The following is a 25,387-nucleotide window of genomic DNA, read 5'->3' as shown; positions in this document are numbered from 1 at the left end:
TAAAGATTTATTGCAAGCTTAAGCTCTCTACAAGAATCTGACCAACTAGCGATCAAGGGAAATTAGCGGGAGTTAAGAGAGGAATTCAAGGCAGGCTGCACTTAGATTTGTTGTGTAAGCGCAGGGACTCGTGACTGATGATGCGTTTGCCCCTCCATGGGGCTCACCCTGGTCATCTCCCACAATCAAAGCCTCACCGTCTTTCATATGCAGTGCATGTAAAAGGGAGTGGGGGCACTGGTTGTATGGCTGGCAGTTTGCCTTTTCTGACCCCCCAGATGTCCCCAAATACAAACCAAACAAGATAATTTCAAGCTGTGTATTAGAAAAATTATATTTGGAAACACTTTTATCTTCCCACCAGCAAAGGCACCTCTTCGAAAGCAGATTTAAGAGAGAACTGGCTTGTCTTCTTAGTTTAAGAAAAAAATAATCCCTCCGCCTTTTCGAAACGGTTTACCTGTTTTGCTCTTAACTGGCCGCCTCTGCACTCGGACTTCTGCAACAGCTGCAATAAGCGTGCTATTCCCATCCCGTTTGCTGACCAGGTCGATAATTTTATCAGTTATTTCCTTGACTGGATTATTTTCCTCCTGGATATCTTCGGCAGACTGAAGGGAGAACAGTACAGCTATATTTTAGGGAAGGCAGAGTTTAAAAATCAGCTGCTACTTGAAATAAGACAAAGGGCTTTGAGAAGAGCATGGAAGCAAGGGTAACCCAATGGGGGAAGCTTTAGCCTGGATCAATATGGTACGGGCATGGATCCTGCAAGCTCAGCAAAAACAAGACTATTCATTACACGCAATTAAAGGTCTCCCTCCTACTTTTTCAAAACCGTTCAACGGATCCAAATGCACCGCAGAATTTACAAAAATGCCCACCGCGTTTCTGTTATTAACTCAGATTACAACATCCCATTATCAAGCTTCCAAGGTGGCTAACACACTGTTGCATAAAGAAACTGATCCTAGAAAACGAGAAACAAGGGGGGGGAAGCCAGAGAGCCTGATTTTCGCTCTTTTTGGGATTAATACCATCCAATGCAATGGAAACAGCAAGAGGAAGCCCTCTTTTGCCTTTTTCTCTCCCCCTTCGGAGAGGCTGGGAGACTATCTCCTCCAGACTTTTCAAAAGCCAAGCCAAACTTACAATTATAGACTTACAATTGCCACATGAATTTCATTGCTTGCCAAATGCGAGGGCTCACAGGTGATGTAGAGAGCATATTCAATGGAGACATTCCTCAAGATATTCAGATTCCGCAGCTCACTGCAGATATGCTCAGTTGTCAGACCCTATTTGGGGAGGGGGGGGAGAAGGAGGGAGGAACAGCATAGGCAAGACAGCATGAGTTCCTGGACCAGCAGAGGATCTATAAAGGTCATGAATCATTAATTTTATCCAGCTACTGCTATACAAGACTCCTTGTCTCTATGTTATAACTGGAGCTGTAGATCTTGCATTTGCTATTTAGCAAAGAGGGTCAATTATAAAATGATCCACCTGAGCTTGCAAAAGTAAACTCTAAGTACAGAGGCACACTTATCGTAGCTCCCCAATGAGCAGAACTTGCACGGGGAGTGCATTTGCAATTATATTCCTAGAGGGTTTTTCCCAAAAAGAAAAAGTAATAAGTGAAATGGCTTTGAGGCACTTTGCTGACTTTGGCAATAAGACATCCAAATTAAGTCACTGCTGACCGAAGCTTCTTGCTCAGCCCCGCAGGAGTCATCTCTGCCTAGATTTTGTCAAAGAGTTGATGTAAAGATAGGATGAGAAAGTCCCATGGAGGACACACAGGGCAAGCTAGGGAGAAACCTGAAGAACCACTTTGCGCAGGTTTTTTTTTTTTTAATTGGTTCTCTCAGATCGCAGACGAGACAGAGCTGCTGCTGCTGTTACAAAGCAGACAGTTGCTAGGAGTTTCTTGGGTCCTCCCCTGGAATGGGCCCACTTACCGGAGTCATCATCTCTTTGTTGAAGGTGAAGGTAATGTTAGCACAATGTTCCTGATAGTAAGAATCTGAACTGCAGGTCATTTTCACTGGCTGTTGATTTGATGGCCAGCATTCGCCTGCGTTGTCACAGGGTGGGACAAAGCAGTGATCAGCTTTAACAGGATGACAGGTGTGGCCTGGGGGACATTCACTGTGGCCCTTGGCGTTGATCACACAAGGCTTTGGACCGCACCAGACCTAAAGATAACCAAACACTTAATTGTTAAGTGGCCCTCTGGAACAGGGGAAAAAGTAAAGGGGCATGTTGGTTCAGAGATCTAGGATACGTACCTTAGAACAGGAGACTTTCCCATTCACACACTGACAGCTGTTGCATTCGTCATCCCACTTTGAGCCATCCGGAATAATATGCCCACTGGCAACACAGGGTCTTCCTGAAACTAAGAATAAAAGCGTTTAAGGGATTCATCTTCAAGACCACTGACTCAGAATGAGACTTCAGAGGAAATACACAGGAGGAAGGCTGAAGGGAAGATAAGAAAATCATCTAGACATCCTTGCTCCCTGCTGAATGAAATATGGCCCAACACAGATGAGAATACTTGTCTATGAGCTGTGGTGGCACAGTGGTTAGAATGCACTATTGCAGGCAAACTCTACCCGCAGCCAGCAGTTTGATCCTGACCGGCTCAAGGTTGACTCAGCCTTCCATCCTTCCGAGGTCGGTAAAATGAGGGCCCAGATTGTTGGGGGGGGGGAGCAATATGCTGACTACGTAAACCACTTAGCGAGGGCTCTACAGCACTATGAAGCGGTATATAAATCTAAGTGCTGTTGATATTCAGCCTAATAATTGATCCAAAAGGACGAAGATGGCTTTTAAAACGTAAATGGCACCCCAGCTCCTAATTTAGACAATGTGTTTTGCTGCAGCTAAATAGAATAATGCAATTTAAATCAAGACATGGAATACCTTCTTGACATCTGGGACCACCGCGGCCAGGTGGACAAATACAGCGATATCCATTGATTTCATCTATACACGTTGCTCCAAAAGCACAAGGTGAAGACTGACATTCATTGATATCTGGAGGGGAAGGGAGGAAGGTGAGGAATCCATGCAATTCATTGCTTTGCACCCTTTAGCAGAAACTACCGAGAGCCTTAATCAACCTGTAAAGTTTGATTGCTTTTGTGATGGAAGGTTTATTACAGGCCCGTCCTCAACTTACAAGCATAATTGAGCCTGGATTTATGGTCATAATTTGTTGCATTTGTAAGCTCGAGGCATAGAGTGACCAGAAGTAATTTTTCACAACGGTTGTTAAGCAAACCCAGCGATCATTAAGCGAGCCCATTCATTGGAATGGGCATTTTTTGGCACAAACTGCCCAGATTTTCGGCATCGAAGAGATGGGCGGCATAAAAATTTAACAAATAAATAAATAAAATAACCCCAAATCTGAGTCACCTGACCACAAAACCTGGCAACCAATTGTAAAGCTGACCCCACCCAACATGCGGTCATGTGACTGGTGGGTGATGGCACATGACCATTTACTATGGCAGGGGCTGCTTTACGGGCTATAAAGCCTCCGTTCCGTGGCTACTGTGACTATGAATGGTCCTGAAATCTCTGGTCATTAACTGGCAATCCCCTGTATTACATTTATTATTTTTATACACTTATTACATTTAATGGTAATAATAAAATTAAAAGGAGCTCCGGGTACTTATTTCAGAAGTTCTACAAAGCAGGAATAGACGCTGTTTATGAACGCGCAAAGCTGTCTTATACTGGGCTATTATAATGATCTTTAGATTTTGGCTAACAATGCCCCTTTCAACGTTATCGACTCCTCTGATAACAACAGCTTCAATTACACTTTGTATTCTGTACACCCGATTGGATTTCTGTCTCTTAAGAAGTATAGCTTCTCTTTTGCCGGTGAGTTTCTACTGACAGGGAACCATATACGCTATTTGAAGGTCTGCGCCCAAGGCAAAAAAAAAAGTATTCTAATTAGAGAACATTTCCTTCTGAGTAGTTTCTTGGCCCTAAGAAAGTTCATTCTCAGAATGAAAGGGCAGAGGAGAGAGAATTCTTTGCCCCCTCGCAGCCCCTCTTGAAATGGATTTTCCTTGGAAGGATGAAACTAGGACTCTTATGAGCCCAATTCAGAAGAAGAAGAAAAAAAATAATGGGTAGCTTTTGAAATACAAATAAGGAAGAATTTCCACAGCGCACATTCTTCATTTATGGGATTCTATTCTGGCGGTATGATTGTTTATTTATTTAAACCATTTATATAGCTGTTGCCCATCTTTCATCTAACTCTGGGTGGCTCCCAATAAAAAATAAAAATTAAGAGTCATATAAAATATTTTAAGAACTAGAAAACTCAACCAATTAAAACATTAGAAACAACAAAAAACCGGTGCCAATCAGTTCTGATGTGCAATCATCTCAGCTCCCAAAGCTTGGGAGATTAGCCAGGTCTTTAAAGCCTTAGGGAAAGGCTAAAAGGGTGGAAGTCCGCCAGACTTCAGGGGGTAAAGTGTTCCATAGGGCAGGGGCTGTCACAGAAAAGACCGTTGAATTGAAGACCAATTCCATGGCAACCACTGCTCAAATGAGCCAATTTGAAAAGCTTTAAACCAACGTTTTTGAATCAAACCATTCTAAAAACTTACTTATCCTGCAGTCAGGACCTGCAAAACCTGGAGCACATTCACAGCGGTACCAATTGTCTCCATCCACACAGATTCCATTATTGTAGCTGTTTGGGAGGAATGGGGAGCAAGGGAGAGAGAAGAGGAAAAAATAAAGATAATGCCAAATCTTTTGGTTTTTACTTCCACAAAGTGCAGGGTGACCTTCAAAATGTAATAGATTTTTAAACGTTGAACTACAATTCTTAGCATTGACTCCGCTATCTGTGGCTGCTGGGATTTAAAGGCCATCGACACCCGGAAGGTCAGATATAACCCATTCTATATATGAACTATTCTAAACATACACTCATGAATTGTATTCTACTACAAATTATACTGCTTTAACAAGACGTAGTTAATTATACATAGTTATGTATAGTGTGCCAAGTAATGAGCTTGTTATTTAACAGAACAATGATAAACCCAGCAAAGATGAAGGAAATCTTGAGGAATTTGATAGGACATTTTCAGAGAAATTCAAATGCTTTGGAGGAAGGAGATGCAATACCTACCCCAATGGTCTTCAAACTTGGCCCTTTTATGACTTGTGGACTTCAAGTCCCAGAATTCCTCAGCCAGGCACTTTGGCTGAGGAATTCTGGGAGTTGAAGTCCACAAATCATAAAAGGGCCAAGTTTGAAGACCCCTGACCTATCCAAATGTCCAACATATGACCAATAAAAAGGAATCTTCCTAGTCAGGGGTCCCCAAACCCCGAGCTATGGCCCACTATTGGGCTTTGGACTGCTCGGAACCAGGCCACAGAAGTGGTGGGAGAGGGCATGTGCATCTTTACTTGACGAGCATGGGTGCACGCACTCCATTTGTACAAAGTGGCAGGCGTGTCTGTCGCTTATGCAAATGGAGTTGCATGCGCACATGCGTGAACCATCCCCGCTCCCCTGTTGGTTCGTAAAGCCATAAAGGTTGGGGAACTCTATTTCCAAGTAAAGATATCTACAGTAAAAATAGAGGTGACAGTCCAGGGAAAAAGGAAATGGCTTGGGTGGAAGCTTTTTCTTTCCCCATTCATCTTTTTTTCCCCTCTGGGCTTTATTCAGCTGCAAGAAAGTGACTTACCAAGGATGTGGACTGCAGTCATTTGTATCTGCAGAGAGATTAAAGAAAGGAAAAGTTAGAGGAAAGTGAGGGAAGCTGGGCAATGGATGAGTGATGGACTTTCTTGTGGATGGCCTCTAAATCTTGGTTTCATTCTTTAAGCCGGAAATTTGGATCACGCAGATTAAAAGAAAAAAGCCTTGTTGGCTACTTTTCAATTAACAAACCACTGACAACATTCTAGTTTTGTACAGTAAATGAGAAGTCCTCCTTCAGAGCTCTTATTACTCACACAAAGTAATCTCTCTCTCTTTCTCTCTCTCTCTGCAGCTTTTGAAGTGACTGGCAAGGCTTTTAGACTCTTAGTTATTTAACAGTTGCAACAGCTACGGGGCTCTCCCAGATGTAATTCATACACACAGGTATAGATATATAAAAAAACCATCCTGCTAAAATGCTCAGAATAGTCAGGAACAGGTTTTTTTTTCCCACAGGAAGACTGAGTTCAGTCTGGACATAACAGAACCCCTGGGCACAACTGACACGTATTTAGAATGGTACAGAATGTTAACTTTTGTATCAGGCTCAAACAGAGGGACTCTTGTGCAATCTAGAGCTTGGTAGGGATCCAAGGAGGGGATTACTGTAAAGAGCCTCAGAGGGAAGAGGTTTGAACGGTGGCTGCTAGGGAAGAGGGAGGCAAAGCCATCTGGAGGAGCAACCCAACATCTGCCTCCACTTAACTTGCTTGCCACTTTTTCTCAGGCCCAGGTCAAAGCTCCATCCTACAAAGTCATTAAAGCCGAGGGAAAAGAGGTGAGGTTCACGTCCCACCATCCAACAGCTTCTCACTTCTGGTTTCAATCTTCCAATTCCCCAGAGCACCGTTGCGTTGGCTCAACAAAGCCCCATTAGATGTATTTACGGAAGAAATCGGGCGTGGGGGTGGGTTAAAAGAACTTACTCTGGGTGCACGTAGGTCCTTCCCAGCCTTCTTTGCAGACACACGTGAAAGACTCTCCACTTACAACACATGTTCCCCCATTATGGCAGGGGTTTGGCAGGCAGCTGCTATTCCGTGCTGTAAAAGAAACATAAAAAGCATGCTGCCAGTCTCTTCGGCACACGCCTTGGGGAAGGAAGGGCAAGGACCCAATATAGATTCGTACCTATATTGCAAGTGGCTCCATCCCATCCGGCAGGGCACATGCATTTGAAGACATCGCCCTCGTCGTAACACGTCCCTCCATTGTTGCACGTGGCTTCATCGCACTGACTGTCACCTACCCGAACGGGGAAAAGCCAACGGGTCATTTTTTTCTCTCTCTCTTAATAATAACGTTTATTAAAGTTTAAAAATACAAAGATACAAGAACTAATAGGAAGTAAGAAAAATATGAGAAGAAAATTGCGGTAAAAAGTGCAGAGAAAAAGAAAACACGCAAAGAGAAAAGAAGAAAAGTTAAAGACATGATTTCATCCTCTTTCATCAAGACACGTAAAAACAATTTCAGTAACTTATCACCATTTCAATAAAAGATATCTTCTTCTCATACCTCATCTCTTATCTATAAGCAAATGATAAAGCCTCATAATTCAGTCCTTATCAGCAAAACCCCATTAAGAATGACCAAAAATGACAAGATAGCTATTTGAACCTCAGTCAAATAAAAGTGACATATTTCTTTCCTTTAAGGCAGTAATTTATTATTTCCTCTAAAAATACAACCCACTTTTTGCCATCTGTTATCTATAAACAAATCTTTAAAGCCTCTTCATTTGAACCTAGTCAAGCAAAATCCATTCAGAGCTACCAGAAGCAACATGTTAACAATCTTGTTCTTTGAGCCCTTCAAATAACATCCCATGTTAATTTCGTATCATTTTCTCTTTCTTTCCTTTCATAAAGTAATTCACAAATTTAACACATACCAGAAAGAACATGTGTAGTTTAACGGTGACTGAATAACCCAACTTTTACTTTAAACACTGTATTTTATTACTTTGTGTATGTATGTATGTATGTATGTATGTATGTATGTATGTATGTATGTATGTATGTATGTATATGGTCATTCAGTCCTAGTCAAAAAATTCCTATTAAGAGCAACTGGAAAGAACGTCATATATTTTTTTAACCTTGATCAACTTTACATTCCTTCTTTTTACTTTTAAAAATCCAAGAGATCAAAATGGGTGATGGATGAGATGCATTCAGCTTAGTTTCAAAATCATCCTTTTTTAAAAAAAAAATATCCATTGATTAAAGCTTATTGCAATGTTCTCTCTGCTACTCACCCATGGTAACTTATGTGACATAACTGTGTCCCTCCCTCTCCCTTCTGCCCTCGCCCCAATATAAACCCGGGTCCCTCAACGTTGCTGGAATTTTCTAACATATAGGGAAGGTATTGAGAAAAGGGCACCATCAGGTTGTGGCTGGGACACATTTACCCATTGATCCCTATATTCAAAATGATGCACTTTTGTGAAAAGAAACGTACCCTGAGCTCATGCAAGGTAGACACTGGCATTATGTAACTTCAACGCTGGCATTCATAAACCAGCTGGCTTTGAACCACAGGATGCTTTGCCTATGGAGAGTCTCAGTCATCCAGGTCATGAGGTGCTTTTTCAAAAGGCAACTGGCCTTTCCTTTGTTTTTGCCTGAAGATGTTTTGCTTCTCATCCAAGAAGCTTCTGAAGAACTTAAGAAGCTTTTTGGACGAGAGGCAAAATGTCTTCAAGCAAAAACAAAGAAAGACCACTTGCCTTTCGAAAGACCACTTGCCTCTGAATAGAAAAGAGTGCAGAGAAGGGCAGCAAAGATGATTAGGGGACTGGAGGCTAAAAAAATATAAGGAACGGTTGCTGGAATTGGGTATGTCTAGTTCAGGGGTAGGCAACCTTGGCTCTTTGGACTTCAACTCCCAGAATTCCTGAGTCAGCATGGCTCAGTTTGGAAACCTCTCCCTTTCCCCTCAGCATGGCTGGCTCAGGAATTCTGGGAGTTGAAGTCCACGAGTCATAAAAGAGCCAAGGTTGCCTACCCCTGGTCTAGTTTAATGAAAAGAAGGACTAGGGGTGACATGACAGCAGTCTTCCAATATCTCAGGGGCTGCCACAAAGAAGAGGGAGTCAAGCTATTTTCCAAGGCGCCTGAAGGCAGGACAAGAAGCAATGGATGGAAACTAGTCAAGGAGAGAAGCAACCTGGAACTGAGGAGAAACTTCCTGATAGTTAGAACAATTAACCAGTGGAACAACTTGCCTCCAGAAGCTGTGAATGCTCCAACACTAGAAGTTTTTAAGAAAAGACTGGACAGCCATTTGTCCGAAACGGTATAGGGTTTCCTGCCTGAGCAGGGGGTTGGACTCGATGACCTCCAAGGTCCCTTCCAACTTTATTATTATTATTATTATTATTATTATTATTATTATTATTATTATTATTAAACATTTCAAGGACAGAGGAACAGAAACCACCTTCTACTAAGAAGACAATCAACTCACTGAGTGAATTCAACTGAATTCAGGCACAAAACACGACACTCTGAATACCACAAGTATACGAGTCTGGCGAAGCTATTAAAAACACTCACGTGAGTGGCAGGTTTTTCCTTTCCAGCCGTTTTTACATTCACAGAAAAAGTCATTGACCAAGTCTCGGCACGTCCCTCCATTGTGGCAAGGGCTTTTACTGCAATCATTGATATCTGGAGATAACAGAGGAGAATGTCGGCTGGTTACCCATCTGTAGGAGCTAAGAATATTTACAGAGTGTGCTTTGTCTGCATAATTCACATCCCTCTTTCTAACCTGGAACTTCTGGATTAAATGCCGCAAGATCTTGATGCCTATCGCCTCTATTCTAATCTCCATCCCTGGGTTCCCTTTTGGTTTTTCTCACTATTCAGCTTTCCTTGGAAGTTCTTTGGAATGAAAACTAGTCCTTATAATTACATCTTTCCAGGCCAAAGGCTAACAGTTCGGATGTTCCTGGCTGTCCTTGAGACACTGAAGCTCTGTGACAAATTCTCTTTGAGGTTCGTATTATTGTCACAAAATTAAAACTGATTACAACAGTAATGTGACATTCAAAAGGGAAAGGTTCTTTTTTTGGGTGTAAGCTTCATAAAGCTTAAGTCTGCTGGATGCCTAAGGGTTTTAGGACAAGGAAATACTTAAGAGTGTAACTCTGCAAAATGCGTGAGCCATTTATGCAGCTCCTAGTGTACAGGCAGTCCTCAACTTAAAACAGTACATTTAGTGACCGCTCAAAGTCACAACGGCACTGAAAAAAAGGTGACTTGTGACCATTTTTAACACATTTACAGCAGCCCCGTGATCAAAATTCAAACGCTTGACAACTGGTTCATACTTATGACGGTCGCAGTGTCCTGGTGTCATGTGAACTGCTTTTGCGAAAAGTCAATGGGGGAAGCCAGGTTCAATTAACAATTAACGTGTTATTAACTTGCCAACTGCAGTGATTCACTTAGCAAGTGTAGCAAGAAAGGTTGTAAAATGGGGCAAAACTCAATGAATGCCTCACTTAACAACATAAACGTTGGGCATCTCAGTACTTCAGCTACACTTGCTTTATACTAAACTCAGATCACTGAATGAAGCCAACATTCCCTTAACCATATAGCAGTTTAGATAGGGGCACTTCAGGCACACAGGTAACTAGATGGAGCAAAAGGAGAGTTAGTAGAAAGCTTCTCCTGCACAGGATATCCTTTTTGCTCAAGAACATTTATTTCACATCTTATGTGAGCACACGGTGAGAAGAAAAATGAAACGCAAAAGTACCTTTCCAGGAGTGCAATGGCTTGGAACTATAACCAGATTTCTCTGCAAAATAACTCAAAAATACCTTGGGAAAACTACATTTCCCAGACTTCTTGGTGCCTGGAACATTGTTCCAAATCTATACTGCTATGTATTTAGATGTTGAACCCGTTGCTTGGGGCATTGTTGTTTTGTTTCTGTCAATGCTTTATAATAGCTCTTGTTTCATTTATCCTCGGTAAGCTGATTTGAGCTGCATAAAAGCGGCAGTAAATAAAATCCAATGAATAAATAGGTGCTGTCAGCTACCTGGAGAGAGTTGAACCTGAGACAACTCTCCTGGATATCCCAACAGGAAGAAAAACAAGTAGGGGAAAAAAAACAAAGCATCAACACATAAGGCCTTGTAGGATGGGCTTAGATGTGAGGTCAGAACAAACAACTATTTGGTTTTGTGAAAAGAGATGAATTCCTCTTTGCTTAGCCCAATGTCCAAATTAAGATGAAGGAGGGTACAAGTGGGCAGGATAAAACGTTCACTTACTATTCCCACAACCTGGGGTACAACACACACTTGCAACGTCTAATGTTGTATAGCCTACAAACTCAGAAAACTATTTTCTCCTGATCCAAACCGAGATCCCCAACTCTCTCAATGTATCTAGGCAGGCTGCTCAATAAATGAGGCCCATGGTGTTTTCAGGATATTTTCCCCTCTCCCCCCCCCTTCCATCTTCCCATCTGCTGGAAAAAAAGAACCTGCTTACTTGCTTCACAGAAGGTGCCCTCCCAGCCATCACTACAAATGCACTTGTAGGAGTTGATGCCGTCAATGCACGTGCCCCCATTTTTACATGGGTTACTCTCACAGTCATTGATGTCTGAAAAACAAGGATTGAAAAGGAGATGAGTGGACCAAAAAGTGCCTTTTAAAAATTGAACGGGGAATCTAGGCTGAAAAATATCATGTCCCCCGGCAAATTTTAGACCTGTCCCTAGAGATGTCAAGATTAAATCTGTTCCATTCAATATGGAAGTGCCTGGCCCTTTGTTAAAAAAAGGGAAAGCAGGCTAATAAAAAACATCTTATTCTTAATATCCCCACATGCTTTAAACATTATGTAAGGCAGTCAATAAAAATGGCAGGATAAGTTTGCTATACGCTAATAAGAAGCCTTCTGTACACAAGCCCAAGTTAATGTTATAATTTATTTTAAAAAAAGTTTAAATATTCAAGGGCAGGGACCTCTTAAACAATTTTCCCAAGGCTCCCGTCTCAATTCACTGTAGGAGGAGGAAAAAAGAGAACTTGGCAGGGTTGAAAAGATGTATTAGGGCCACTCCTGCGTCCCAAGGACAAAAGTTCTTATTATTTACACAAGTAGCTTCAAACTTGGATATAAATGAGAGGAACCAAGATAAGCATCTCCAAATCTTACTTTCATGACAGTAGGTGCCAGTGAAGCCTTTGTTGCATTCACAAGTAAACTTGCCTCCCGCTTGGCTCTTGCACTTGCCATGGGGGCCGCAAACGTTGGAAGAGATATAGCGGACCCCTTCTGGGGTGCTGTTGGAAGCGACAGCAACAGTACAGCTGTCAATCACTGCAGAAAAGAGACAAGCAAGCAAAAAATGAGTCTTCGCCGTCTTTCCAGTAGCTTTATGGATTCTCCAGGGTTGTTGCCGATGTGTGGGGTAAGTACATTTCAAATTAAACTAGGTTTTAAAGCGGGGGTGCCCAACCTCAGTAACTTTAAGACATGTGGACTTCAACTCTCAGGCATGGTGGGCTGCAGAATCCTGGGAGTTGAAGTCCACAAGTCTCAAAAGTTGTCAAGGTTGGACATTCCTGTTTTCAAAGTTTGATAAGGAAATGCAACAGAGTTCAACTGGTGGAAGAAAAGTGGCTTCAACTTTGGACCCCCTCGCTTTCTACTTTGAACACATCTGCTTCTCCCTTGCCGTGTCTTCCACCCAGCCCCAATATTTTCCAGAACCTGGTTTGTGACCTTTAGTCCCAAAGGGCAGTATACCTACATCTTATGGCTCTCCAACATTGCTATTAAAAAATCCCTTAGAAGTGTAAACATGCGATTCTAAAGCGCTTTGTGTTTTCTAAGTATCTCCAACTCTTAGGAGCAGGAGCATCATGTAACCAGAAAGGCCTTAGATCAGGCCAGGTTATTTCTCCATCTAGATCAGGGAAAGGTGAACTTGTGGTGGCTGAGAATTGCACTAAACAATTTTAGGATGAGCTTTGAAGCAGATAGTTTGAATCAGACGGGTTTTGAATTGGATTTACCAAGTGGGCAGAGCTGGGATATTCTGTAGTTTTAAAACTTATTTAGAAATGCATGGTAAAGTTACTGGGCCTTCTTTCTCAAAATAGCAGGAGAACAATGGCTGCTAATGTATTTAAAGGGCATAACTCAATACTCGGTGTGACCCACAGAAAATGGGGTCTGAAAGCTCTACGCTGCCTCATAGCCCAAGCCTGCTAACCTGTTCCAACACAGCACTGATTACGCTGAGTCACTGGAGTTCTGCCCCCTGAAATTTCAGGCAGACATCTTGGTCAAGTGATGTTGGAGACTGAATTTGGGACTTTCTGCATGAACGGCACACGGACCCCCAGCGTTGTCCCCGGGTAAATGAGCGACTGCTACAACTACACAACACAAAGGTTCAAAAGCATACCTTCACAAGGAGTTGAGCGGCAGTGATCTTTGAGGTGGGAACAGTTCTTGCCCTCGTAATCATCCGGACAGTTGCTGCAGAAATAATCGCTCTCGTAATTGAAGCACTGGGCCCCATTCTGGCAAGGGTTGGGCTCGCAATAATCGATGTCCAACTGTCAGGGATGGTGGAGAGGGAGGAAAGAGGAGGACAGAACAGAGAATCTAAGTCAAAGGCTTTATTCATCTTCTTCCCACGGTCACAGGAAGGAAGTGTGGAATCTGACCTTTTTAATCTGCCACCTCTATTTGCCTGTGTACGCCAGACACAATGCAGCTCTCACCAGCCTCGCTAAAATAACGAGGTTATCAAACAGCAGGCAGAGGCTGGGGAGACGCAGAGCGCTTGCAACATGAATGCACACAAATACTCCTGCAGTTATGAATTCCCACCACACCTCACCCTTGATGTTTTTTTTTTTTTTTAAAATAAAAGCGTCTATTAACACTGCTTGTTTGAATACAGGTATTCAGCCTACAGATCCACGGAACTGCACACCGAGTTTGCTCTTATCTGGAACCTGCCTCACCTGACAGATGTTTCCCGAGAAGCCAGCCAGGCAGAGACATTGGAAGCCGTTGATTTCATCTTGGCAGTGGCCCCCATTCAAACAAGGGTTGCTTGCGCATTCATTGATGTCTCTCTCACAGTGATCCCCAATATAGCCAGGTGGGCAGAGACAGCGATAACCGTTCACTAAGTCCTGGAAAGACAAAAGGGTGCGACAGCAAAAAAGAGATCAGCTTACCTTGCCAATAAAACACAAAAGCATTCACACATGCAAGCAGCACAAAACCCCAGAGAGGGGGGCGTTAAGACTAGAACCCTCACAAGCCCTTCTCTTTGACCACGTGCGCTGGGACTGTTGTGACTTAAAAGGGAGTCCTCAAATTATGACAATTGGAACCAGAATTTCCGTTGTTAAACAAGAGGGTTGTTAAGTGGAATGATGGCCAATGTTATGACTCTCTTTTGCCACAGTTAACTGAATCACTGCAGTTTTAAGGGTGTCACATTGTCGTGAAGCAACTCTGGCTTCCCCCCACTGACTTTACTTGTCAGAAACCGGCTGGGAAGGTCACAAATGGCGATCACAGGACACCGGGATGCTGCGACCATCCGTCGTAAATATACACTGACGGTCAAGCACCCGAATTTTGATTATGTAACCGTGAGGATTGAGGATTGGTTGTGAATCGCTTTTTTTCCAGTGCCACTGTAAACTTCAAACGGTCGCTAAGTGAATGGTTGTAAATCAAGGACTACCTATACCATGCAAATCCACTGAAGTGCAATGGGGAAGCAGTGAGTCAAGCCAGAGGGGACTTGGATTCACTGCATCATCAGAGCTAAACAGACAGGATGAGGCAGCAACGCTGGTTCATTCCTGCACATGCAGTCTGAAATTCATAACTAAAGGGAGATACTTCTTTGCAGGAGGATGACACTAGTGATGGACTCAGTGCACTCTAAAGCCCTGCTTTGGTTCTACAAAGTTTGCAACTTTGACAACAGCAAGATAAGAGCCGTGGTGGTGCAGTGGTTAGAGTGCAGTATTGCAACATCGCAGGCTAACTCTGCCCAAAGCCTGGAGTTCGATCCTAATGGGGGCTCAAGGTTGACTCAGCCTTCCATCCTTCCCAGGTCGGTAAAATGAGGACCCAGATTGTTGGGGGGCAATAGGCTGACTTTGTAAACTGCTTAGGGAGGGCTGTAAAGCACTGTGAAGCAGTATATAAGTCTAAGTGCTATCTTCATTACTAAAGTCAAGCTGAGAAAAAGGGGCAGAAATAAAGTGGAAGGAAAATCAGGCCTCTTCTCCCAGCCTCTTTTCCTGAAAAAAAGAAAAACTCATACATTTTGTGCTCAACACCTAATTTGTGGGTGAGCAACAATCGGTTCCATGTCAGGCTGAACTCCCATTTCATCTGTGAAGCCCTCCTCTTTCTAACTGTTGAGAGAATTAAAATGAGACCACCACGGGAGCAGAGCAGAAGGAGAAGCATGCCAATCTGAATGAAGGATAGGCTAAAGATGGAATATATTTAAAATATACACAACAGCTGCTGGTAGCAACAAATTACGCATTCGCGCATTGAGATTTCTGAACATACATTAATAGCATGCGATAGCATTGTTTTTCTAAAATGTGAAAAATGACATAAAATTACGCATGAAGGGAAAATCATTAAATGTCATAAAAGGTTTTATGAAATTTAATGTCCCTGCAAGTGAGGCTACCATTAACCTCCTTTTTGCGCTTATTTAGCATAAAATGATTTCCCCTTCATATGTAATGGCCTAGTTCACGCATCATGCTAAGTTTTAACATGATCATTTCACAGTCGATTAATCCGATGGAAAATCCACCCATTATGCTAATGGTGTGTGCAAATTGTCTATGATTATACCAAACCATGGTTATGTGGTTCGTGTGCAAGTTAGCGAGTTGACACTAGCGGTAAAGTAATGGTACTAAACTAGACAAGCATTGAGGGTTGATGTTCATTTCTAGAATGATCAAAAAGACCTTTTCTAAGGAAACAATTTAGTATATAAAATAAGCTTCTGCAAATGGACCGGTGAGGGAGGCAAGGGTATGAAATTGGATTCCTTGGGATTTAAAGAGTAAAATGATTGAATTTAGATTTGACTGGCAACCTTTCCGAAGGGGAGATTTTGTTTCACAGCAGGAACGCTGGGCCAAAATAACATGTCACCCAGCGTCACAACCTTCTGAAGCAAGTGAGTAACTCTGGCTGTTGTAAGGGTGCTTAAGGAATTTGAATTTTGTGAATTCAATTATGAACTCTCCCAATTTGTTTCCTGGATTTGCTTGCAGACTAGAATTTAAATGATCTATTAACTTTTTCCAGTTATCTAGTGTGGGAGCTTAATTTAAGAGAGCGAGAGCGAGGGAGGGAGAGGGAGAGAGGGGAGGGAGGGAGGGAAAGAGAGAGGGGAGGGAGGGAGGGAAAGAGAGAGGGGAGGGAGGGAGGGAAAGGGAGGGAGAGGGAGGGAAAGAGAGAGAGAGAGAGAGAGAGAGAGAGAGAGAGAGAGAGAGAGAGAGAGAGAGAGAGAGGGAAATGGAACCTCAGAGGCATCTTTTGAGAGAAAAGACTCTTTCAGTAGCAATAATGAGGACTTCTTTTCTCCCTCAAATCTCATTCACAGATTAGCAGAAATCCAACCAAAAACGACACAAATTCAAGAGCGACTATGCTGCCCATTCACTCTTCATCGCTATTCTCTGCTGAAAACTGGTACTAAGACCCCATCAAAAAGAAATCAACCATTACTTACCTTACAAGTCCCTCCATTCTGACACTGCCCCACGCAGTCATCAATATCTGTAATTAAAAGAAGAAAAAGAAAAACACAACCTGAGTGGGGAGGCAATACAGCAAGTGAAATCCAAGATTGAAAAAACAAAACAAAACAAAAAAACCAGGGGGCTCTGTAGCTCTAGCTAGATAAACTCTGTGAAATTTCCTGCTTGCTTTTTCCTCAAGATAACGTTATTGTAATGGGTGGGAACCTTCAGCAATTCTTCCAGTAGAGTTAAACTGAAACTTCACATCATTGTTTCGAGCCACCTTATCAGAATCTAGCCACATTGTGGACTAATGGGTTTGATAAAATTGCTTCTTATTCTTGCCAGATTGACTACTCCCTTTCTAAAAACATCAGCGACTCTCCTCGCCTCCCCCCCCCCTTCCTTCTGGCTGAATTATGACAAAATTTAAACTCCAAGCTTGGTGCTGATTGCAACACTTTGCACTTCGACTCCCCCAAGCTACACCCATGCTCAAACTTACTTGTCTCACAATTCTGGCCAGTCCAGCCAGCAATACAATTGCAGTAATAACTACCAATCAGGTTCCTGCAGGAATTGGCATTGATACAAGGTCTGCCCTCGCATTCATTGGCATCTGAAAAGAGAAAATGAATTGCTCAACGTTCAGCCGTGGGTAGAATGAAAGAGGAAAGCACATCCCTCTCTTGTTTTCACAGCAGGCACTCCGTGTTTATTAAAAGCTAGCGGACTCGGAAAGATTACACAACTGCACAAGCAAGAGAAGAACAACTTCGGGGCCAGGCAACCTGATGCCCTGCAAACATTTGGGAATTACAACTCCCAGCAGCCGCAGCCTGGCATCACAAACTAGAGCAGTGGTTCTCAACCTTTTTAATGCCGCGACCCCAACCGGTCGTAAGTCGAGGACTAAACCGGTCGTAAGTCGAGGACTAAACCGGTCGTAAGTCGAGGACTACCCAACCGGTCGTAAGTCGAGGACTTTCCCTGCCCGGGAGCGCCGCGCATGTGTGGTTCCGCCCTCTGCGCCAGCCGAGGCGTAGCTGGCAAGCAGCAGAGACGGAGCAGGCTGACCACCAGCTGGCCCAGCCCAAGGGAGGTAAGGCACCTGCCGGAAAAGGGGGAAAAAATGGCGGACAAAAAAAATGGCGGACAAAAAAAATGGTGGACAGCCTTGCTTGGCGACCCCCATGAAATGGTCGATCGACCCCAAATGGGGTCCCGACCCACAGGTTGAGAACCACTGAACTAGGGGAAGTACAGTCCAAAACTTCAGGAGAGCACCAGGCAGCCTAGTCCTGCGTTTAAATCGCCTAAAAAAGCATGTTCTGATTTCTCACAATGGCATCGGTAGCACTAAGACACCAGCCCCTCACAGATTAAGAGCAATTACTTTTGAAGGGGGAGGGGGAGGCAGGAAGAGGTGAGTGAAGTGGAGATTAGCCAAGGAATAGAGCATCCTCAGTCCTTGGGATTAAAACATGGGTCTTCAAAGTGCAGATGACTCATTCTTCAGAGGATCAAGCCAGAGGTTGGAATGCAGCTGCAAATTCTCCTGGCTGGATGAGTTAATGAGGCTGGGGAGATGCCCCGACTTTCCCACGAGGCCAAAAGAGAGGGGAAAACAGGTAGGAGAGTGCACTGCCTTGAGGAGGATATATTTGCTCTTCACAGCAACCAATTACGCATCCCAGCCGATCCCAAGATAAGCAAGCAGTCTCAAGAGTTGCATAAAGGGGGCTACTTCCCCCAGAATCACCGTGCAGGGAGATGGGAAGGGCGAAGATAATCTTGTGCCCTTGGGCAAATGATAGGAAGGTCTCCTCCTCTGAATTCAAGCAACTCCAGAGATTCCCAGATTAACAAATCTGAATTTCTCATATATACAACAGAGATGCTCTGAAATTTCCTTCCATAATGCACGGGCACCCACGGAAAAGCTGTTAAGATTATGCAATTTAACAATGCTCCACAGACTGAGCATTGCTATCTGGGAAGAGAAGGAAAGAACCTGAGGTTTCCCCGATCAGCTCAAGGCACAGCGGCCCTCACCATCATACATACCTATTTGACAAGTTTTACCAGTCCACTGAGGTGGGCAAACGCATTTAAATCCGTCAACTAGATCCTGGCAAGTACCTCCATGCCCACAGGGGTTTGGAGAACAGTCATCAATATCTGCCAAGAAAAGGTTTATTTAGCCTTAGGTTAGGCAATGAACATCCGACCAACACTTTAGCAATTGTGCATCTCTTTGCTATACAGCAGGGGTAGGCAACCTTGGCTCTTTTATGACTCGTGGACTTCAACTCCCAGAATTCCTGAGCCAGCATGGCTCAGCTTGGAAACCTCTCCCTTTTCCCTCAGCATGGATGGCTCAGGAATTCTGGGAGTTGAAGTCCACGAGTCATAAAAGAGCCAAAGTTGCCTACCCCTGCTATACACCAAAGGAAATATCCAACTTTTATATCGTGCCCTTCGCTTTTCATTCCTCCCTGCCCCTTCAACTGTCTTTTGTGCCTCAGACATCCTTAAACCTAGTTATGACTTTGGATAAGATGAAACTTTCAACACCAGGAATGTTCACACTCCGTCAGGTTTTCTGGAGTTAACAGCCTTCAGAAAAAGTGCTAGTCAATTTCACATTGTCCTCAAACAGGAGATAACTACTCCAGCCAGAATGCCAGTGAAAATATTCATTCATGGATATTCACAAAAACATTCCTGCCCTGCTTTTTAAGTGCCAGAATCTTAAGCTCAAGTCTGAAAAAAAACAAAACTCCACTGAATTCATTTAGACTTGGGAGAAGTTCAAGTGGGGCCCACGAAAACCCAGAGAGCTGTCTTATAGCAATTCAACCCTTCCAAGACTTGTACTCTCAACACTAAGAGGGACTTCCCAGGGTTTCACACACTAGTATCTCCCCAACCAACATGGGCCATTCTGCACCCATTGTTTTATCGTAATCATTTTCCTTATAATAATTATACTAAATAATATAATTATAATAAATAATAAACTGCCATTCTATTTTCCTTTGCATTCATGCATATTCCAAAACATCTTCTCTTTAATCATATCCCAAAGTACTGTCCAGCTCTGCTTTTCAGCTCTAATCTGTCCTTAACTGCAGTTCTGATCTCTCCTGAAGTACAATTTTTACATGTCCACGGATACTGGAACTGATTTTCACTGAAAAGATAACACATATCCTAACACATATAAGACAGAAGAACATGCTCTGGTTTTCTTCTTCCAGACTCGCAAATAATACTGGCAAGATGCATGAGTAACAAATAAAAGGTTTAAGAATTTGGGAATTCTTAGTGGAGAATCTTTAAAAGGTAGAAACTGGTACCGCGATTTGCTAATCAGCACGATTTCTGACAGTAGTAACTATTAAGAACGATTTGGAAATTTCTGGGACGCTTAAGGAGGCAAGAGAGGTTAAAGCTTTGTCATTCCAATGCACTTACTAAGCGTGCAGGTTGGTGCTGCCCAGCCTAGCGCACAGACACATTCAAATCCAGTAGGGGTCTCAAGGCAGCTTCCTCCATTGTGACAAGGATCCGAAAGACAGGCGTGTTCCGCTGCAGCAAGAACAGAATCTCCTTCAGCTTAGTCAAAGCTACCAAGGTGAACCCACCCACCCCTCTCACCCTCAAAGCCACTCCCTGCTTCCTTTGGCTCCTCCAACTTTCCATCTTGCAGTAGACCTAATACTCTCTCCATCTTTGAATGCTACCCGGTTTACCCTGAAACCAATGGCAGGGTGCTAAGCTAGAGGCTAGAGGCCAATGCATGAAAACAATGGTTGTGGCTGACTTCCTCAAGAATGGAAGCCATGGGGTATTTCTCCAGCTCTTTTGGACTTCAGCTCCCATTATTCTTGCCATTAGCGATGCCGGGTAAGCCAGTTGAAAGATGGAGTGCAAAGTTCTGGAGAACCACTGTTTTCCTACTATGCGCTGTAATATAATTTTGCATTCTCTCCCCATCTCTCATTCTGCCCAGATGATCCCTAGGGGTGCAGCCATGGTGCTTGAATACAACAAAGTAGCCCCTGGAGAATTTCTTACCAATTTCACAGTTTTGTCCCGAATAGCCTTCAGGGCAGGAACACTGATATTTGTCAGGGCCCGTGTTGCTACAGGTCCCTCCGTTCAAACAAGGCGGGTGAGTCCCACAGTAGTTGAGATCTGCAAGGGATGAACAGGAGCCAAAAGAATGAATAAGAGGTTTCAAAGCAGATGTCCCGTGTCCTCTGTCATGCTATTCTCCGAGACAAAGCAATCAGATGGCAGCAAAGCTCATAAGCAGAATAGGGAAAGCAAAAGCCAGCAGGGCCAAAGTGCACTTTCTACCTACCACCCCAACCTCCATGATATTTATCTGCATTTCAAACCCCCTCTCAGCTCCTCCTAGATCCAGCCTACCTTTATTGCAGAACTGGCCACCCCAGTTGGTTTCACAGAGACACTGCCACGGTTCGTTGCAAGTGCCATGGACACAGCCTGGGTGTGGAATGCATTTGTCGCAGTACTGGCCTTGCCATCCATACTGACACCTTCAAAGAAAGAGAGCTTGGAATTATATCCCCAAAGGAAATAAAAGAGACCAGCGGCTGGAAAGTCCAAGTTTTGCTTTCCTGTTTTTTTTTAAAAAAAATGCAGCATTCTTTCTTTCGGAGACTTATTTGGTGGCTTCTTGTAAACAAACAGATTTAACCAAGGTCTCTCTAAAAGGCAGCCTTTTGTACAAAAGAATAACTGTTCTGGGAGGCTCAGTGTGGAGCCATTGAGGACAAGACTCTATGCTATCCTGAAGCTCACAGAAACGCAGGAGGGAGAGTGGGTGGGTGGACACAAAAGATCAATCTCTGGGCCTTGACAAATGGATTAGAGAAAGGAATCAGGGTGAAAAGAGAAAAGAATTAGTCGGGAGGAGCAACAATTATCCAAAGACCCTCATGAATAACAAGGGGTTAGAGGCATTTCAGCAGAAAGGCAAACAGCCCAGCAGGATGAAGCAGCTAGCTAACTAGGTTCCCCTTTCCCCACAATTCTGCTCATAGATGTACCCCCGTTTGGGGTATGCAGTTACTAGGAGTCACATGCTGACATAAGGAGAAGGAAGCCACTTTAAACCAGATAATAACAGAAGTCCCAAAGCAATGTTTCTATTAGATTATCTACCTTTCCATACACAACATGAAAGGGGATAGGGTGGGAGTTGATACAGCTGCCCAGACATAGTTCAGTTCAGGAACCCCAATTCCATGATGATTTTATTTAAACTTTGGCTCAAAGGCTTATGTAAGTTTAAAACAAACAAAACACACACTCTAACGCAAGTTGATGTAAGAACAAAATCTGGGAAAAATAATTTATTAGCCAAATATCCAGTCTCCCCCGCGTTCCTGCCCTTGGGCATTATTACAGCACTGCCAATTTTTTTTTAAAAAAATAATAATAAAATGTACTATCTGAGGTGGAAAATGAAATATTTGCAAGTGTGAAATTGTGAGTGAACAAAAGAGGCATTTCATACCCAACATCTGGGGAGAAACAATCAACTGCAATTACTCAACTCCGCTGGACCTAACATACCAAAACAACCCTTTTCATTCGGATTTTCAAAACAATACCCTGCCATACAGCCTTGTGATGGGAAAAATAACAGCAGGGATATGACTGGGGAGCTAAACACTTAGCGCTAATATCATGCTTCAATTCTCCTAAAAAAAACCAAACACCTCAGATGGAAAACCACTCCCCCTAATTATTATCTTTTTTTTTTTTTTTTTGACAGAAGCAGCCGCTTTGAGAAAGAGAGATAGAGGCCTTGATGCCACTGACAGATTGAAAACAACAGGTATTTCAAGTCCTGGTTGTGGAATCTTCTCTGGGAGCAGCAGAGCAGAGGAAATGGAGGTTCCCCTTTGAATAAAGAAGCCCCAGAAGGACAAAAGACAGATTTCAATCCTTGCACAGAACAAAAGCTTATAGCAGCTTCTCTCCTGCCCCTCACAAAAAAAGCTTCCTGAAATCTTGGACTACAGCCCCCATCACTGGCAGCCAGTGCTGGAAAGGAGAACGTGATGTTGGGGAAGAGAGACTTCCAGAACAGACCACTGTAGTTTAAGGGCCAAAAGCCGCTGCAGCACACACTGCTTAAACACAAAAGCAACGTGTTTTTTTAAAAAAAACAAAACAAAAACCAGCCTCTAAAAGTCTAACTTTATTTTTAATGCTAGGCAAGGCCCATCTTGATAGTTCAGCTCCAAAAAAATAAGCCAAACTGAAGCAAGGCTAATTTTAGCAGAGGAATTTATTAAGTCTTTCCACATTAACATACATCCAGCCACTGTATGCTTCAAAAAGAAAAAAGAAAAAAAAAAGCCTGGCTTACAAAGCGGATCCATTTCATCTTGATCAGGTCTTTTTTTTTTGGGGGGGGGGGGGCTCCATATCACTTCTAATGAGAACGAGAGAAACTTCCATACGGTTTTGTTTTGGGTCTTAAAAGCAGCTTTGGCTGGGCTTTTATTTTTAAACTGCTGCATCTGTAACATAGCAGACTGTGACTCATCCCAACTCAGTGGGGAAAAAAAATAAAAAAGAACACAGCATATAGTTTGGTTTCCCTAAGTCCAAGAAGATAATTGAGGCTGGGGTATCAGGAAGGGCAGCTCTGCTGCTGGAGTATATATCTATATATTTAAAAAAAGAAGTGTGGGAAAGTTGCACCTTAAGTAAATAAGGGCAATAATGCATGTCTGGGCAGCAAGTGGGAGGCGAGAGGCACAGGAAGGCTTGAACTCTGGAAACAAAGCCTGTTGTTCTGGCTAGCAAGGAATGCAGGCAAACCCTGTAAGGCACATTCAGCCGGATGACAGAAGCACAAATCTTTTGCTGCTTTGGCTTGTGCATCTCTTGGGATCCAGCCCAACCAAAATAGGGCAAAGAAATACGAAAGGCTGGTTGAGGGTGAGTCTGCACGGATAGACAGCGAGAGCAAGAACCTCACCACTATTCCTCTTCTGGATATTCTGTTAGGGCTACTTAGATTTTGATCCAGTTTTCTCCACAACAAAGGCACGGGATATGGCCTACCTGCCACTCCCCATACCTCTCCTCCATTCCAGACAGCCCCTGCAACTGAGAGGGCCCCCAGGGGAGCAGCCATGCTGGGGTTGTCCTGTTCCAGACAGAGTCCTCTCTTTTGCAAATACTGTGCAGCTACAAGCTGGAAGCCACTTCTAACATGGAGCAAGTGTCCTGAGAGAGTGCAGAGTCTCCTATTGCTGCTGAAGAAAAGTTGTGTACCGTACAAGGGCCCTCCCGGGGGGACCAATTGGCAGCTCCACTTACAGATAGTCCTCGACGTACGAGCACAATTGAGCCCAAAATGTCTGTTGCCAAGCAAAACCATTTGTTAAATGAATTTTGTCCTATTTTACAACTTTTCTCGCCACAGTGGTTAAGTGAGTCACTGCAGTTGTTAAGTGAATCTGGCTTCCCCATTGACTTTGCTTGTCAGGTGGTTGCAAAAGTTGATCACATGTGACCCAGGACAGTGGAACCGTCTTAAATATGAGTCAGTTGCCAAGCATCCAAATTTTGATCATGTAACCATGGGGATGCCGAAATGGTCATAAAGTGTGAAAAATGGTCATAAGTCACTTTTATCGGTAATGTTGTAACTCTGAATGGTAATTAAATGAACTGTTGTAAGTCGAGGACTACCTGTATATCTTTTCAGGATCATCTCCAGGCAGACATGGATCAATAAAGGCTTGAAAGCTGCCAGACATTGTGGGGGGTTCCCCCTCTCCCATGGCTACAAGTAGTAGTCCTGTTTTCTACAGAGAGGTGCTTATGGAGTTATTGGCAGTGGCCTACTCCTCTTCCGAACAACTTGACTTTTGAGAGGACACAAATGGGATGGGAGCCATTACCAGGGAGAGGAAAAGCAGGGAGTTGATTGGCTTTGAGATTAAGAAAGAGGGAGCAGTGTGTTGGCTTGCCAAGATACGATTGGGCAGGCCTGGGGATGATTGGTCACAATACTTGCCAATGAAGGGGGAAAGATGACGTCTGACTGACCCCCTTTTCACTGTGCTTGCCACCACTTTTTGGAATATAAAGCTATTCTCTGGATTCAGACTTGCAAACCTCTAAACCTCAAGTGGTTCACTGAGGCCAGAGATTTTCTTGACCTCCCCAAATGCTTCTGGCTTCGGTGACCCAGTCTGGAAGTCAGACTAGGGAAGAAACCAAAAACCCCACAATATGTCTGAGTACACAATCAGCTTCTGGAGGGCCCTTCTGCCAGTGTCAAGGCGCTCCCTTTCCTGCGCCTGAAACGCAGGCAGCAATTACTCTGGAAAGAAAGGAAGCATTAAACAGCAAAGGTTCCTAACCCCAACGCTCGCCAGCCTTACCTTAATGCAAACCCAATTCAAAGATGCAACATAGTCATGATTCCTGGCTACACGCAAGCTGTTCTCCCGACCCACCTCCCCACCCCAACCTTGTCAGCTTGCCAGAAAAGACAGGAGACATCAAAGAACCACAGCAGCCCTCTGCCTCATCAAGAAGATCTATAGATGGACAAGATTCCATCCAAGCTATTAACCTCTCATCACTCTGAAGTCTGGCTCCCAAGAGCAGAGGACCCAAGGAGGCGGCATTAATCCCGTCTCAAGAATGCTCAACTTGTGCCTACTGATGGGAAAAGTTGAGGGAAAGAAGGGAGGGGAGGAGATGGAGAACACTAAAACCAGTCATATAATTACACTTAC

The 25,387-nt window shown here is 43.5% G+C and overlaps 1 protein-coding gene across 1 annotated transcript in view; it reads right to left on the bottom strand.

The window, feature by feature from the left end:
* Nucleotides 1-25,387, bottom strand: part of JAG1 (jagged canonical Notch ligand 1) — a 56,882-nt gene that overhangs the window by 4,330 nt on the left and 27,165 nt on the right. The window contains exons 6-25 of the mRNA XM_015814669.1: nucleotides 21,018-21,148; nucleotides 20,661-20,780; nucleotides 20,058-20,171; nucleotides 18,645-18,758; nucleotides 17,083-17,196; nucleotides 16,568-16,614; nucleotides 13,794-13,967; nucleotides 13,226-13,379; nucleotides 11,968-12,132; nucleotides 11,296-11,409; nucleotides 9,337-9,450; nucleotides 6,905-7,018; nucleotides 6,700-6,816; nucleotides 5,757-5,784; nucleotides 4,656-4,741; nucleotides 2,935-3,048; nucleotides 2,292-2,401; nucleotides 1,962-2,198; nucleotides 1,167-1,298; nucleotides 461-611 (exon numbers count right to left, since the gene is read on the bottom strand). Of these exons, the coding sequence (XP_015670155.1) occupies nucleotides 461-611; nucleotides 1,167-1,298; nucleotides 1,962-2,198; nucleotides 2,292-2,401; nucleotides 2,935-3,048; nucleotides 4,656-4,741; nucleotides 5,757-5,784; nucleotides 6,700-6,816; nucleotides 6,905-7,018; nucleotides 9,337-9,450; nucleotides 11,296-11,409; nucleotides 11,968-12,132; nucleotides 13,226-13,379; nucleotides 13,794-13,967; nucleotides 16,568-16,614; nucleotides 17,083-17,196; nucleotides 18,645-18,758; nucleotides 20,058-20,171; nucleotides 20,661-20,780; nucleotides 21,018-21,148 (2,450 nt within the window). The remainder of the gene's footprint in view (nucleotides 1-460; nucleotides 612-1,166; nucleotides 1,299-1,961; nucleotides 2,199-2,291; nucleotides 2,402-2,934; nucleotides 3,049-4,655; nucleotides 4,742-5,756; nucleotides 5,785-6,699; nucleotides 6,817-6,904; nucleotides 7,019-9,336; nucleotides 9,451-11,295; nucleotides 11,410-11,967; nucleotides 12,133-13,225; nucleotides 13,380-13,793; nucleotides 13,968-16,567; nucleotides 16,615-17,082; nucleotides 17,197-18,644; nucleotides 18,759-20,057; nucleotides 20,172-20,660; nucleotides 20,781-21,017; nucleotides 21,149-25,387) is intronic.

The sequence above is a fragment of the Protobothrops mucrosquamatus genome, unplaced genomic scaffold (genome assembly GCF_001527695.2).
Source record: "Protobothrops mucrosquamatus isolate PMUCROS unplaced genomic scaffold, P.Mucros_1.0 scaffold273, whole genome shotgun sequence".
NCBI lineage: Eukaryota > Metazoa > Chordata > Lepidosauria > Squamata > Viperidae > Protobothrops > Protobothrops mucrosquamatus.
This window is presented reverse-complemented; position numbering and strand designations above follow the sequence as displayed.